The 15,887-nt window shown below is 39.8% G+C and overlaps 1 protein-coding gene across 1 annotated transcript in view; it reads left to right on the top strand.

Annotated features, from left to right (window-relative positions):
* The window catches only part of LOC122769294 (amyloid beta (A4) precursor protein-binding, family B, member 1 interacting protein), a 28,977-nt gene extending 13,299 nt beyond the window's left edge, over positions 1–15,678 (top strand). The window contains exons 6-14 of the mRNA XM_044025726.1: positions 622–781; positions 6,763–6,884; positions 8,154–8,228; positions 8,616–8,759; positions 9,267–9,377; positions 12,018–12,116; positions 12,979–13,102; positions 13,245–13,294; positions 14,211–15,678. Coding sequence (XP_043881661.1) covers positions 622–781; positions 6,763–6,884; positions 8,154–8,228; positions 8,616–8,759; positions 9,267–9,377; positions 12,018–12,116; positions 12,979–13,102; positions 13,245–13,294; positions 14,211–14,876 — 1,551 coding nt within the window. The 3' untranslated portion in view covers positions 14,877–15,678. The remainder of the gene's footprint in view (positions 1–621; positions 782–6,762; positions 6,885–8,153; positions 8,229–8,615; positions 8,760–9,266; positions 9,378–12,017; positions 12,117–12,978; positions 13,103–13,244; positions 13,295–14,210) is intronic.
* Positions 15,679–15,887: the final 209 nt, after the last annotated feature.

Raw genomic sequence — 15,887 nt, 5'->3', positions numbered from 1 at the left:
GCTGGATTTGTCTCCAGATGAGAGGAAGTGTGAAGCCATATGAGCCTGCGAGGAAATCATTCCAGAGTGAAATTCATTTCAGCCAGCTTCTGGGAAGGAGGAGGCGCTACAGCTGCAAACAAGACACAAAAGCATTAAAAAAAAAAGCCAAAGCGGCAGAGAGTGCTGATGCTCAACTTTTCCCACTAACATTATGAGACAGAAACAGCCATTTAGTACATGTAACCTGTAATTAAGCTGGAAAGTAAACAACCCGCATGTGCTTTGGATCCAATGTGTCACGGCAGAGACACCTGCTGTTGTTGCTGCTGCTGCCCACGAAATGTTGGAAACTTGAACTTTAATCTGTCGCCCAGATGCACAAAAACCGAAATTAACTTACAGCTAAAGGAACAATTTGACATTTAAGTGTTGTTTGCTTACTTTTCACAAAGGCATGTAGAGTTGGATGAGAAGATTAGCACAAAAACAGCCAGTGCAGCAAGGACCCAAGATTAAAAAAAAAAAAAGTCAAAACTCATCGTTACCAATTTGTTAAACAAGAAAGATGAAACAATCTGGAAAGTGCAGTGTTGTTTAAAAGTAATGCAAAGTTTAAAAAGTCAAGTGTTTGTCTAACAGTTGGTGGTGAAGGTGCTCATGAACGACGGCAGCTCCAAGACGCTGATGGTCGACGAGCGGCAGAACGTCAGGGAAGTTCTGGACAACCTGTTTGAGAAGACTCACTGTGACTGCAACGTGGACTGGAGCCTGTGCGAAACCAACCCTGAGCTGCAGCTTGGTGAGTTTGACGTAATATTGTGAACCATGTGGCAGTGGAGTCTGCACCATGGTAAAAAGAAAAGAATGCTGACTCCATATCCAGGTCATCACCAAAATCTACAAATTTCCTCCTTGAATCATATATCCACATTCTCAGAAGATTAAATCCAACAGACCAACTAAAAAATATATAATCATATTGGAGTAGGGCTAAAACAATTAATAATCCAATTTAATCCATTAACATGTCAGTAATTGACCACTAAGTTCCTCATAAAATGGTGAAAAATAAATATTTTCTGGTTTTCTTTGCTCCTCTGTGAGAGTAAAATGTAATTTGTGAACAAAATTACATGTTCGGGAAACGCTTTTCATCATTTTCTGGCATAATATGGGCCGAAGGCTTCCACTGTGAAACGCTGCTTATTTCCTGTTTTTTTATATATTTATTTATCCTTTATTTAGCCAGGAGTGTTCCGTTGAGATACAAGATCTCTTCTTCTTCCAGGGAGGCCTGGTCAAGATAGCATCACAAATAATAGTTACAGAGATATAAAACTCTCAACAGAATATAAAAGCTAAAAGGAAGTAGTTATTTAAGGAGAGTACAAAAAGAGAGACATAATGAAAGTAAAGTGGAGAAGTTTACCGGCCATACCAACAAGATCAAAATATCAATATGTTTCTTTCATGACATTCCATAAATCACCTTTGAAGGTGTTTAAAGAAGGCAGCGTCTGTAGTGAAATTATTATGATTTGCAGCTCATTCCATAGAAGGAGAAAGCAGTTTTACTGAATTATGACTTCATTCTAGGAACATTTAGGAAAAGGCTGGCGATCGACCCGATGATGTAGTTGCTGATGCGATATGACAAGAGGCTAGAAATATTCAGAGGTAGCTTTACCTAACAATAGTAAAAAGCAGCATATGCATTTTCCTCCTCTGGTTAAGACAACCAACCTACAGATTCATACAAGATTAATAGGATGATGGTTGGTTTTGCTCGCATACAAACTGAAAAATGTTCACCAGCCAAACAAATCACATTTGGGCATTTAGGCTAAAATATGTCCAAACTGGGACAAACGGGACAGAGTTCACCCAAATTTCGTAGACAGTGTGTAACTCGGAGGTCACGACTCTCCCGGTTCTGATGTAAATGAAGCGCGCTGATATCGCGGCCTGACACTGCCTTGGTGAAAAAGGGTAATTCTGGGACATGTTGTGCAGTAGCATACGAACAATAAGAAAAGTGCAGCGACAGTTACCACTTCAACAACATAAGCCTTCATTGTGTTTTTATCTGTCAACTAAACACACACACTCACTGTACAGAGTGGGATATTTCATCCTGGACCAGATGATGGACTGTGTTTTTATTGGCACGATGGCCACACTGCAGCAAGCTCATAATGAAACACTGATCATGCTCCCATTCATCTCCCTCCTCTCCTCCTCCTCTCTTTCCTGTAGTCTCTCTGCCTTGCTCTCGTTCACAGACATACACACACAGCACAGACAGGTGGGTTTAATTTGTTGTATCGGACACTGTCAGTCATCCGCCCTGTCACGCGGAAATAGGAGCCGTATGATCTCAGTCCTCCGTCTGAGCAGCCTGTGCTATATTTACTCCAACCCTTCATCACCATCTGTTTCCTAACAACTTCATCAGATTGTTACAGAGACTAATTTGCGGTGTTAAAGAAACATGGCACCGAAAAGGAGACACTGTACTTTCACCCTGTGTGTGTGTGTGTGTGTTTAGCCTGTGAAATGCTATTATCTATTATTATTGTGTGTGTTAAATCTCGTGTGTTAAGTAAATTCATTGCTTGGACACTTGTTTAACTTAATTAGAACAAGAAGTTTGGGTTCAGTGTGTAAGAATTGGTGACATCCACTGGTGAGACTGTAGATTTTCTTTTCCTTTCATGGTGGTGCAATCTGGTATCAGTCACATTGTTTAACATTACTTTATAGCTCCGCCCCAGTGTGGCCATCATAACACGGCTGCACAAAACTAGATGTTCCGATACCATTTTTTCCCTCCCGATACCGATTCCGATGCTTGTGCTGTGGGTATCGGCCGATACAGAGTACCGATACCAATACCAGTGTGTTGTAAAAAAAAATATCATACTACGCCTGCATGACTGTGATATGTGATCATTGGTTGTAAGGTTTGGCTCAGGTTAAACCCTCTGTAAATCATGAACAAATACAGCAAATGGACACCATTTATTTTTACCAGTGATATGTTATTTAATTTTTCAGCTTGTACGTTTGTTTTGACTCTGGTCCAAACACCGCAGCACTGGCAGAGCTTCATGTTTCCATGACGACTGACCGGGAAAGAACACACGTGGCATCATTTTTACTTGACTCCACATTGTTAAAATGAGTCTCTGAAGTAACGCTAAACTTCAAAAACAGAGGCATACATACGCAGGACACAGGTATGCTGGTTAGTTGTAGCGCTTTTTTTTCGTTAACGATGGGCCATTCCAGTTTGACTGTAGGCGCGCTAACGGAGCTAGCGCAGCTAACAACGCTAACGGAGCTAACTGGTAAATACTGCCAAACCGCCGACATGATGAGCTAACGTTAGCTCCTTGTCTACAGGTGTCAGGTGATAAGTTCTTCTTCACACCGCTAAAACAGAACAGCGCGACTGTTTCAAGAGCGGCGAAGAAGAACTGTGTCAGAGCTAACGGAGCTCTAATAAATTACGTGGTATCGGATCGGTGCATGGACTCTAGTACTTGCCGATACCGATGCCCACATTTTCGGCAGTATCGGAATCGGAACAACTCTACACAAAACTACAGTGATGTGGTTTTATACGCGACACAAGCTAGTGACTTTTAAAGTTTCTTGGTCCCTCATTTCCTTTCACCCCAACCTGTCTTGGCAGATGGCTGCACATCTTTGAGTCTGGTTCTCTCAGAGATTTCTTCCTGTTTAAAGGGAGTTTTTTCGCTCCACTGATGCCTCTAGTGTTTGGACATTGTGTGAACTGTTGGGTTTCAATGCCTTGAGATAATGTATGTTGTGATTCAGCACTATACAAATAAAATTTAATTGAATTAAAGCAGTTGTTTTGGATGTAACTAAATCACTAGAATCAATTGAATTAGAATCAATCCTGTTTGGACTCTTCTGCTAAATATTGGGATTTTAGACATAGACCGGATTTTTGAGTCTTTTTAACTGATCTACAGTTCGGCATTGTTGGCTTTGATTCTTGTGTTGGACGTTGTGCTCATGACTCTTCCAGTGACGACACTGTCTTTTGACGTTTTAGTTTAGTTGAAACAATTACTCGAATAATCGATTATTAATTCTGATTGTTTCAGCTCCTTAAATGTGAATATTTTCTGGTTTCTTTGCTTTATATAACAAAGATCATTCATTAAAACTGAATGATTTTTGTTTGTGGACATACAAAAACAAGACATTTAAGTGCATCATCATTTCCAGGTTTGACCAACACCGATCAATATTTTTCTAAGTTTTCTGATATTTCATGGACCAAACGTTTACTCGATTAACTAAGAAAATACTCAACAGATTATGAATATAATCGTTAGCTGCAGCTCTACATTTTAGTACCCACTCATCAGGAAAAGAAGCCCCATTAGCAACGTTCTCTTTAATCACACGTATTCCTGTGGTGTCAATGTCAGAAAACATTACACAATCTTTAAAAACATATACAATCTACACTGTAAACTTCTGAAGAGGAGTTGTCTTTTACTGTCCGCTTAAATTGTGATTGTGACAAACAGTGAGTTATTGCTGCTGCTGCCTGTGCAAAAACAAATGAGGAAATGTGATGTGTTTCCCTTTGGTCAACACTCTTTATTTTAAACCAAAATGATATTCCACGCTGAAATTAGCTGTCTGGGACAAAGCACAGCTCGCTATAAATTCTCTGTGGCACACTTGACTCAAACATCGGGGAGGGGGTCTCCTCTGCCTCCTCTGACTAACAGCAACAGCTTGACAACGGAAACACTTCATTCACACCTTTTCATATGTGTGAACTACAACATGTTAGCTTATGTTTCATCTTTATCAGTGGTGGTGTGGTGGGGGGGGTCCATGCTATTTATTCATGCACAGTAAACACCTACAGATCTTTGCAGCCATGTGCTCCCCATCCACGCCACACTGCGTGGTTAACGCCGTTCAAAGGGAGTTTTTACTTCCAATAACTCACTGCTGCTGCAAAGTCACACCATCCATTTAATGATTGTAACAGTCAAACTCTGGAGTGGAAATGCTGGCAGCAATTTATTTAATTCCTACCTCCAGCCTCGGCCGGGAACCTGTAATTGGCGAGCGTGGCTAAACTACAGTCAAATGCCCAGTGTATGATTTAGATCTATTGCAGTGTGAGTGCGGGCGTGTGTGGGCAGAGAGGTGGAGGAGGAGGAGGAAAGTGTTCCTAATGTGTTTTCAAACTTTATAATGCCATTTAAAGTTTCTCCAACAGGCGGCTTTGTGGGGGAGGGAGTGTTATTTTATCGACCCCATCCTTATTTCAGTCCATTTAAACAAAAAAAGTAAATTACGCAGCTGTGAAACTGACTTTGATATGAAGCTGATTTGAAGGTGCATGGCAGCGTGTGCCACCGTACACATGGTGAAGCATTTTGTTTTGGTATGTTTACAGTGCAGAGCCATAAACGGAGGGGACACGGAGGACATAAAGTGAGACAAAGAGTGGCAGGTTCCAGTTTAAATAAAAAATGTGAGAGAGTGATCTTCCAAAGCCAGAGTATTGGCAGTCATGTTTGTGATTGTGCTGAGAAACGTTTTTCTGTGGCTGACGAATGGCAGAGAGTAAACGAACACACACACACACACATCAGTTATGTGAAATTCTCACTGGACTGTTTACACTTTGTGAAAGGTCTCCATGACATCAAAATGACATCACTAGTCTTTTTTTTTTTTTTTTCTTTGTTAGTGCCCGAACAAGTGACTGTTGCTGGTCATGTAATCATGTGCAGAGCCATCTGTCAGAGGCAAAAGCAGAAGAACTCAAGTCACAAATGACCTCCTTCTCTCAATAAAGTTGGCCTGGATACCATTAACTGAGACCGTTTCAGAGAAATACCTATTTTTACTTGTTGCCACAGTTTACCAACATTATTTTTTATTGTTTTCACTATAATTTTAGTCCATTTTATAGGACGTTTACACATCTCCTGGCACATACGTCACATCTGTTCCTGTTAGTTAGTAAATGAAGCGGTCCCAGATGTGATGGCAATTTATGTTGTTGATGTTTTATTGTAGAGCTGCAACTAACGATTATTTTCATAATTAATGGAGTAGTCGTTTGGTCCATAACATGTCAGAAAATGTTGATTGTTGTTTGTCAAACCTGGAAATGATGATCACCTCTATTTAATTGTGTGGGTAATTTGGTCTTCTGGTGTGTTTGGCTATTGTTATTCTTTTTATGCCTTAATCTACAGATATTTGTGGATTCTTTTTAATTAAGTTATCTGGGTATAAACCTAATATAAACAGCCTGAAGGGACTTGGATCTGTAAAATGTTCTGGATGCAACGTTTCACTTCTTCTAGAATCTTTGTGTTTCGGTCATTTCAGGCTGGTATTAGTAGTTACTACAGTGCCTCCTCTTCCATTGAGATGTCTTCATGTAGGTCCTCTCTCCATGTCCATGCCTCCAGCCTCTCCTCAGATGTCTCTGTACATCCATCTACCAGGCGCTTACTGTATATATTTTGAAGGTGAAAATGGAATAATGAAATTAAAAGTAACCCACTTTTTTCAAGTTTGTCAAGTTTGGGTAGGTTTTCAATTTCCCATTTTGATATATTAGGTGTAGACCTGTATCAATACTCAGATTGAACTATTGTTTCTCCAAATAGTAACAGGAACTCTAATCTCATATGGTTTACACACGGTGTGGCTTCCAGGGTGATGATCTGCTGACGTCTGTTCGGTTTGTCTCTGCAGAGCGGACGTTTGAAGACCACGAGAACCTCGTGGAGCCGCTCTTAGCGTGGACGAGGGACACCGAGAACAAAATCCTCTTCAAAGAGTGCGGCCAGAAATACGCGGTTTTCAAAAACCCACAGGTTGGTTCCCTCATCTGTACATACTTCCACTAATGTAGTAACTAATATAGTTGTGTGTGAGTGTGTTTCTGCATCGTTATTCTTGGCTTTGGTTTGTGCAAATCTCTCCCCACATTGTTTCGCCTCGGCGACATCTGGCTGTTTTCACTGTCGCCAATTACGCGGTGTGTTTGCCCCGAGGAGGACGACCCCGTACATTTATGTCCTCACTGTAATACATCACACATAACGGCTTCAGGCCAAAGACGGAAAGATCTCGGCATGTTTGTTGATACAACGAGTCCATTTATAATCTCTGTGCGTTTGGATCTGTTGGCAGGGACAAATTGCTGCTTTTGGGAGAAAAAAAAACTGAGGACATATTCTCATTTTTAAAGCACTCCGTCGTGTCTTCCACGTCCCCCAGACAAAAGACAGACCCGTTTTGTAAAGTACGTGCATGTACGTATCAGTTTACAGCTTAAACTTTTGACAGGAGCTACCAGAATGTTCTGTCCTTTGAGACTGTGTCTCACCTGCAAAAACCCCAACTTTGATGTCAAATCCAAGTCGCTCTGTCACGCGGGACAGCGTCTGGGGTTGTGAGGGGATTTTGAAAGCAGATAGTGACGTTCACTGTTTTGTTTTTGCAATTATGGCCGACGTCTGAGTCCACTCGCTTCAAAATAAATCACAGTAATAACTGGGTTTGAGGGAAGAGGCCAGACATTCTGATATTAAGTGGATGTTATGTTTTCCAAGGACAGAAAACTTAGTGTAGCCTGTTTGAATGCTAACAGTTGCTACTTAAGGCTTACTGCCCAATCAAAAAAATGTGAGTGAGAGAGACGGAAAATAATCGCAAATAAAAGTGTCTTTCAGTGTTTATCTAGTGGGAAGGGTTCAGGACAAAGAGCTGCAATATGAAAATATTTGTATTTTTTTAATGTCCGTTGTGTAGCGTTTGTTGTCAGAAATTGAATATGCTACACAAAAGTGTATAATCACTTTCTTATAAAAGCTTTTAGCCTTAGAATATGACTTTCTTTAGGGGAGGTCCTTGCTTTACAGAGGCAGCCATCTTATGACGCTATGTTTGCACAACTCATTTACATCTTTAACTCGGCAGCTGTGGCTCACAGCTCCATTGATTTTGCAGGATTTACACAGAGTCTGATATGAAACCATGTACCATGGTGTGAGTTAATGGAAAACATGCTTACATGACTTAAAACTTGCCGACTGCTGTGTCACTCATGCTAATTATGTTTTTGTGTTTTATTCCTGCAGAACTTTTATCTGTGGAAGAAGGACAAGAAAACTCTCAAAGACATGAAAGACAAAGACAAGGAGATATTAATAGAGGTAAATGCATTTAAATACAATAATAGATAATGCATAAGAAATTAACATAACCTTCCGCCAAAGGACAATGGTCTCAATCACTACTTCCAGATCTTCTGATGTCACATTTGTAAATCATGTCCTCATTTAGACAAAAGAAGACAATAAAGCACGGCACATATGTGTGATTGACAGCTTGGATTGTCCAGTTGGAGCCTGGTTGCAGATGATGTTTGTGAATTTCAGGTTTCAAGAGCTGACATAACGCAGGTCAAATCGCAAATCTTGAGGCTTCACAATGGGAGCTTTCTGTGATATGGACTCAAGTTGAAGTCGTCTTTGGGATGATGTGGGTTTTTCTTTTTTCCCTCTTGGTAAATCCCTTTCATCCCTCGTCCACCTCTGCAGGAGAACTTCTGCGGGACTTCCATCATCGTTCCCGACCTGGAGGCGGTGCTACACCTCAAAGAAGATGGCAAGAAGTCCTGGAAGCAGAGGCTCTTCCAGCTGAGGGCCTCGGGGATTTATTATGTGCCCAAAGGGAAGACCAAGGTCAGTGGTCATGAGAGGCGATGCCAAAAACAAAACAAAAAAAACTTGAACCTGGTTTCCATTCATTTGTGCTAGAGCAGCGACAGATGAAAATCCTGCAGAGAAAGAGACATTTTTTTTTGGAATTTCAAATGAAACCTTGAAATGTAAAGTCAGGTTTTTTTTTTTTTCTTTTTCCATTTCTCACCGGGACTATAACCTGTGTGTGTGAGTGTGTGTGTGTGTGTGTGTGTGTGTGTGTGTGTTATTTCTGCTTTATCAACTTCACTGTTGTTTCACGCACTGCTGAGAACAACTAGAGCTTTTACTCCCAGTTGGATACCTACAGTATATTCACTCTATATCTTACATCTCTAGGTAACTGCTCCCACACATACCATTTCGTACGGCGAATTATGCTCCACTACTTGTGGTGCACGCACTCCATTCACTGGACGCATAGAAATGAAAAGAAATGAATTTAAAAAAGATTCCACTGTGATTAAAGCGTCTCTTATTTCTTTGCAGTCGTCCCGTGACCTTGTTTGCTTCCTCCAGTTTGACAACGTGAACGTGTACTACGCCAAAGACTTCAGGAGTAAACACAAGGCTCCAACTGACTTCTGCTTTGTCCTGAAGGTAAAAAAGAATGTGTGCTTTTATAACAACAAAGTATTTGGTTTAAATCCAAACCCAAGCAGGTTCTTGCTGTGTAAATTATTGTTATTGTTATTTCTGTTATGTTATTTTGATGTTGATGTTGACCTTCAGTTGTTGTGATGCTGATTCAGATCATGTTTATTTTTGCTTTTATATGCCACATGCATGTCCACATATAACATAATATCCAAACATATGTACGTTCAATATTCATAATTTATTTATCTGTTGATTCCTTTCTCGAGGAATCGATTGGTTCATAAAATGTTGCTCAGTGTTTGTCAAATCTGGAAATGATGATGTTCTCAAGTGTCTTGTTTTTGTCCACACACCAAAAATGATTCAGTTTTAACAATTTCTTTGTTAATATGGAGCAAAGAACCCAGAAAATATTCACATTTAAAGGAGATCAATCAATTAATCAATTAATTAATTAATCGAGTAATTGTTTCAGCCCTTTACTGTATTCTAGAGATGTGTTTCCCGAGCTTTCTATATGGGACACACTTTTTGGTGATTTGTGCATTATGTAGCAACTAATTTAAAGCCAAATCTTGGCATTGTTTGGGGACACCTCCAACATGTCACGTGACCCATCACATATAAAAACTACAAAAAGAATGAAGCATTAATGAATAAAAAATGAGAATGTAACCAGATAAACAAACAAAATCAACAGCTATGGGGTGCAGGGGTGCAGATATGAATGGATGGATCGTCAAAGCTACAAATACACACATTTCACTGTGGCATTACTTTAGCTGAAACTTCCCTAAACATGCACAGTTACTGTATTCTGAAATGTAGCCGTTGTTGTTATTATTATTATTATTATTATTATTTGTGTTATTATTATTATTATTTTTTTTATTATTATTATTATTAGTAGTAGGAGTAGGAGTAGGAGTATTAGTAGTGCAGAACGGTTCCCAAGTCTACACTCAGCTAAACGGCTCAGCTGCTTAATGTTACTGGAACTGTGAAACACAATAAATATTTTAGTTTGAAGAAGTGAAAGGGGTCGGTGGTGAGGAAGAGGGAACAAGGTGAATTTCTAAAGCATTTGTGTAACAAAGGGGTTTCTATAAAAAAAATAGCTCTAAAATCACTGCTTCATTTCATCAAATACAAGAGCTTCAAAATCGAGAGTATTATCAGTGATTGGGGGTTCACACAGTACTCATTAATGAGTGGAAAGTGCTGACGTGAAATTAAATAAAGGAAAAAAGCTCTAAAATGGGGTTTTGGTCTTAAAAGGATGTGAAAGTCTGCATCTTTTCTTTTTTTCTCTTTTTTTTTTTGTCCGGGAAACACCAGAATCAGCAGAAAACCAATAGATGAGATGGTGAAGATCAAAGTGAAAGGAGCTTAGAGAAGCAAAGAAAGTCAATTACCAACCAGTGAAAGACGGACCGAGTCCAAGAGAAGAAGAAGAAGAAGAAGAGAAGAATGTACAAAGAGGAAATAAGTTGGTCCAAGGGCAGTGGTTCTCAAACTTTTAGACCAAGAACAACCTGAGAAAATACTGAGCTCTTGAAGTAACAGTGGTGTATATAGACTTTTCACAGGAGGCAGATTTAGTCTCTCATCATCCTCTTCTTCCTCACATATACTTACTATACACACTGGCATAGTGAAATGAGATGACTCTAATTATTATTTTTTTGGTATTTGTTTAATTTTCTGAGCACTCTGGTCAAAATTCCTCAGCTCCACTCTCCAATCACATACCCTCGACAGTAGAACTGTATTTCTGAGCGTCCTCTGATTTACCACTAGAGGACACTCGCATGATGTGGTGCACTGGTGGTACATGCACCACACTTTGAGAACCATGGACGTAGACCACACCACGGGATAAAATGTAAATTGATTGTCAAAAACCAAGTGTTCAACTAATAATGTGACGTTATGTGGGGTATTTAAAGGTGCAGTTTCCAAAAAAACAAGGACTTATCCACTCTTCCCTCCCTTTTCCGAGCATGTCAAAGAACTATGGTGGCCTTTAATGCCAAAAATGACATTGTTCTTCTTCTTCGTTTTGTGCAGTAAGATGAGTTAATGACTGACTTATCCCTACATCTATGGAAAATGTACAAGAATAAAATCCATTTAAGTGGTTTGCCCTTTAATTCTGAGTCCAGACTCATTCTGCCCCCTAGTGGCTCACTGTGAAGCAACACCAGATAACATGTTTCCTATGTTAGTTAAAGCCCTCAAGCAAAGACAGTGGAATGTTTCCACTACACTACAATAACAAATACAATTCAGTGCACACTGACATTATTCACTTACTGTTTTTGATCTGTCATTGTTTAAAAATAACACATTTAAAGAAAGAAAGAAAATTGTTGGAAAAATAGCTTTTATGTTTAAATTATAAATCTTTAAGACTTGGGATAAAAGTATGAAAGGAAAAGTTTCTATCACTAAATCTGGAGATTGTTTTCAGTGTTATGGTTTGAGTTATTGTGTCTCGGAAAAGAAAAGAAAATCTGTCCCAAAGCCCGAAGCAGTGTCTTCAAACAACTAATATTTTTCCTCATGGTCAGAAACAAGAAAGACAGAAGTTTTGTGGGTTAAAATGTCAAGAAAATTGAAAGTTTTGTGTCTCCACAGCATCCTCAGATCCAGAAGGACTCTCAGTACATCAAGTACCTGTGCTGTGATGACGCTTGGACCATGAACCTGTGGGTGACGGGAATAAGGATCGCAAAGGTAAAACAACACGTCCTCTGAAACTGAAATGTAATTATGGGTCATTTTTGATCAACCCCTGAATACGGCCTATATGTATGTGGTAGTATAAAGTTATAAAGTGTTACTGAGGTTAGACTTGGGGAGGAAAAAAAAGGTTAGGCAGTAAAGTACAAGTAACAAGAAACCCAAACACCCTGAGACACATTTTTTTGTGTTTTTGGCTTTTAATTTCTAGAATATTTTATCCTTTTTTCTTGCATATTGTTAAAGAAGTGTATGCCAGAGTGTTCTCAATTTTTTTCATGGATTTTTTTATTTTTAGTCAACTGTAAACAACGTTAACTAAAATACTCACACTAACACACCTTACGCCCAAAAATGTCCTCATTGAAACCTGTTCAAATCACTGCATCATGACAAAAACTTGGCTTTAAAGGGTTAAAAACTTTAAAAAAAAATGCATTCATGTTTGATCTGTAGGATGAGGGCTTTTTTATGAGCACACTTTGGTGCTCTAGGTGTATTAGTGTGAGTATTTTATGAAATATGAAGGTGCATCGAGATAAAAATGTGGCAATTTAAGGGTTACAATTTTTGAAATTCATTAATGCATGGAAAGGACTGATTTTGGTTTAAAACAATAAAAAAATAAAAAAACACATTTTGATCCTCTAGGAGTGTTTACGTAACCTTATCTAAGGGTTAATCACAAAGCGCTGCTTTTAAAAAGGTGAATACAGGTCGTACTTCCTGTATGTATGTTTCGACGGTCTCAGGTAGAAGCAGGAACAACCTTGCTTTTAATATTAAAAACAAACAAAAGCTGAACCAGAGAGAGAAGTGAGATCGTGATCTGTGACCTGTTTCTCACACTTTCCAGTATGGAGCTTCGTTGTACAAAAACTTTAAAACTGCGGAGAAGAAAGCGGTCGTCAACTCTGCGTGGACGAACCGAAGTGTCACGTCCAGCTCCAGCGAGTCAACGCCCTCACCCACCATCAAAGGTAGAACCACTTACACACACACACACACACACACACAGACAGAGGCTATGGTCTGTTTTTCAATGATGTCAAAGGTTAACATTTATATCTTTCGGGCCACTTCTCTGCTGTGTTAAAGGTGATGTTTCTCTTCTGCTTTCAGCCAAAGCAAATGGTCACGCTCCCAAGCCCCAACCTGAACCTGTGTTCAAGGTGAGCAACATCATCTCCATCAGCAATGAAGCTATTGATTATTGATTTCTCCGTGAAATAGTTGGAACAGTTCATCCATCACCGTTTCTCCAACACATTTAAACAGATAATCCTTCATTTGTCCCACTACAGTGAGTTACAGGTGGGCTCAGTGGTAGAGCGAGTCGCCTATCGGTCCAAAAGATTAAAGTTTTGGTCTGTGAGTGTCAGGAGATTTTCAGGAGCTCCCACGAAAAACGGGTGTGAATTGACAGAGAAATGACCGTTTTATAATTCAGAAAGGAAACACAGTTCCTGCTTATGTTGGTTTTTGTTTTTGTTCATAAAGCACTGTTAAATCTACACAGCTGCCCAAAGTTACCACAGTGCAGTGAATGTAAAAATCCCTAAAAGACAATAAAACATGAGCAAAGAATAATGTCTTACATCAAAATTACACAAAGTAATAAACATAATGTGTTAAAAAAAGCAATAAAAGTGCATAAACAAAGCCATTTAAATAAAAAAGCTAATAAACGTATATCTGGGAAAGTCAATAAACATAATATTCCTTCAACTAAAGTCTGAAATTTCTCAAGTTTCTTTGGTGAGTTATTCATTTATGAGGATTTAGAATCAGTTTTATTTCTCTTGTATAGCAAAAAGTAGAAAGGATCAATCATTTCATCATATCATTTTCATATTTACATGGTTTAAAGATATAAATGATTATTTATTTTATCTTCATGATTTCGCACGTGGAAAAGGGTAAAGGATGAAGTTTGTGCTGTTTATGAGTTTAAATTTAAACATTTAGATTTCTGTTCCATAAATTCATCATTCAACAGGAAATGTTCAGACCATTAGTTTATCATATTATGTACAACTTGTGCAGTAAAAGTCAATGAAAACTATAAATACTGATTTTATATCTTAGGATGTTGGAACCTGCCCGCCTCCTCCTCCGCCGCCTCCTTCTCCACCATTGACTGGAATCCTCCCACCACCTCCTTCAGACCCAGCGTTTCCTCCTCCACCGCCTCCTCTCGCTGCCAAGAGTTCCTCCAAAGCTGCTGCACGGCAGCAACACCTGTCCACCAACTTCCCTCCACCTCCACCTGCGATGGACCTCCCTCCTCCACCCCCACCTCCACCCATGGACGAGTCATCCGACACTCCACCAGACTTCCTCCCGCCGCCTCCTCCAGCCATGGGTTCACTACCTCCTCCTCCTCCTTCTCTGCTGTCGGCCAACTCTCTACCACCTCCACCACCTCCTTGTTTCAAAGGCGTGGGCCAGTCTCTGCCTCCGCCACCACCAGACCCGGGCTTTTTACCGCCACTTCCTCCACCTGAGTCAGTCTTCGTAGCGACTGGGGCGCCGCCTCCACCGCCGCCGCCTCCTCCGCCACCTGCTGCCGCTGCTCGTGCCCCTGCCCCAAGAGCACCGGTGCGGGCGTCGGGGTCAGTGAAGAAGATGCCTCCTATGCCACCAAAGAGGACTACACCTTCACTGCGTGGAGGTGGTGGAGGAGGAGGAGGAGATGGTGACTTGATGTCAGAACTGATGGTCGCCATGATGAAGAAACGTAGCAATCCTTAGCCTGAGGAGAACGTGGACTTTGAGTGCGGTACGAACTCTCAGCTACATCGACAAGCTTTTAAGGTGCAGTCTGTGACATTTAGCAACTTTACTGGTGAAAAATCTCTGGAAAAAAACACAGTAATTCATACAATCAGGTGATTGTACACTTAAAGAAATATATTTATATATCTAAATTTAGGAGGGTTTATGGACTGAATTTGAAAAAAGTTACCCAGAGTATACTAACTGTTTTGATAGTCGGTTAATCTGTCGATTATTTTCTCGATTATTGGAGTAATTGTTTGGTTTAGAAAATGTTGAAAAATGTTGATCGGGAGTTTTCCCAACAAACCAAAATGATTCAGTCTTAATGATTTCCGTGTCAAAGGAAGCAATGAAGCCAGAAAATAAGAAAAAGCTAGTAGTAGCAATAGTAGTCATGTTTGCCGATATCCCATAATACATTTTAAAGCCAAAATTGGCGATGGCAATGTTAATGATAATTTTGTGCGTAACCTCCATGTAGAGTCGTGAATTAGTGTTTTGTTTTTTGTTTTTTGGACATCCCTTTTTGGTACGTGACGGCCACCGTAGACCCCCTGCCCCCCCCGAGTTAGTTTAAAGATTAATTTTTGTAAAGTGTTAAAAGCAAAAACCATGATCTCTGTCTCACACACACTCATTAGCAGCTGTTGTAAGTAAACAATGTTTTTTGTTGGTTTCTGTTGACTTCTGGTGACTGTAAATATTGTCACGGAAAAAGCCAGTTATGTCTTATTTTTAAATGATTGTGACCTGAATAAAAACCCTCCCTAAATGACTCCTGGTGGTGACCTTCTCTTACTGGACTGAATCATCTGTAAAATGACCCAATTCCTTTGATTCTGTCGCATAAAAAACTGTATGTGTACAGAGTGAAAATGTCATATTCTACACGAGTCGCTCTTCATTTTGGTGTCAAATAGAAATTTGCAGCGCAGACCTTGACGTTTCGGAGCAAGTGTGTTCCATGAGTGTGACCGTTTTAAT

This window comes from Solea senegalensis, linkage group LG1 (genome assembly GCF_019176455.1).
Source record: "Solea senegalensis isolate Sse05_10M linkage group LG1, IFAPA_SoseM_1, whole genome shotgun sequence".
NCBI lineage: Eukaryota > Metazoa > Chordata > Actinopteri > Pleuronectiformes > Soleidae > Solea > Solea senegalensis.
The sequence above is the reverse complement of the archived record's forward strand: the minus strand, read 5'-3'. Positions and strand labels throughout refer to the sequence as shown.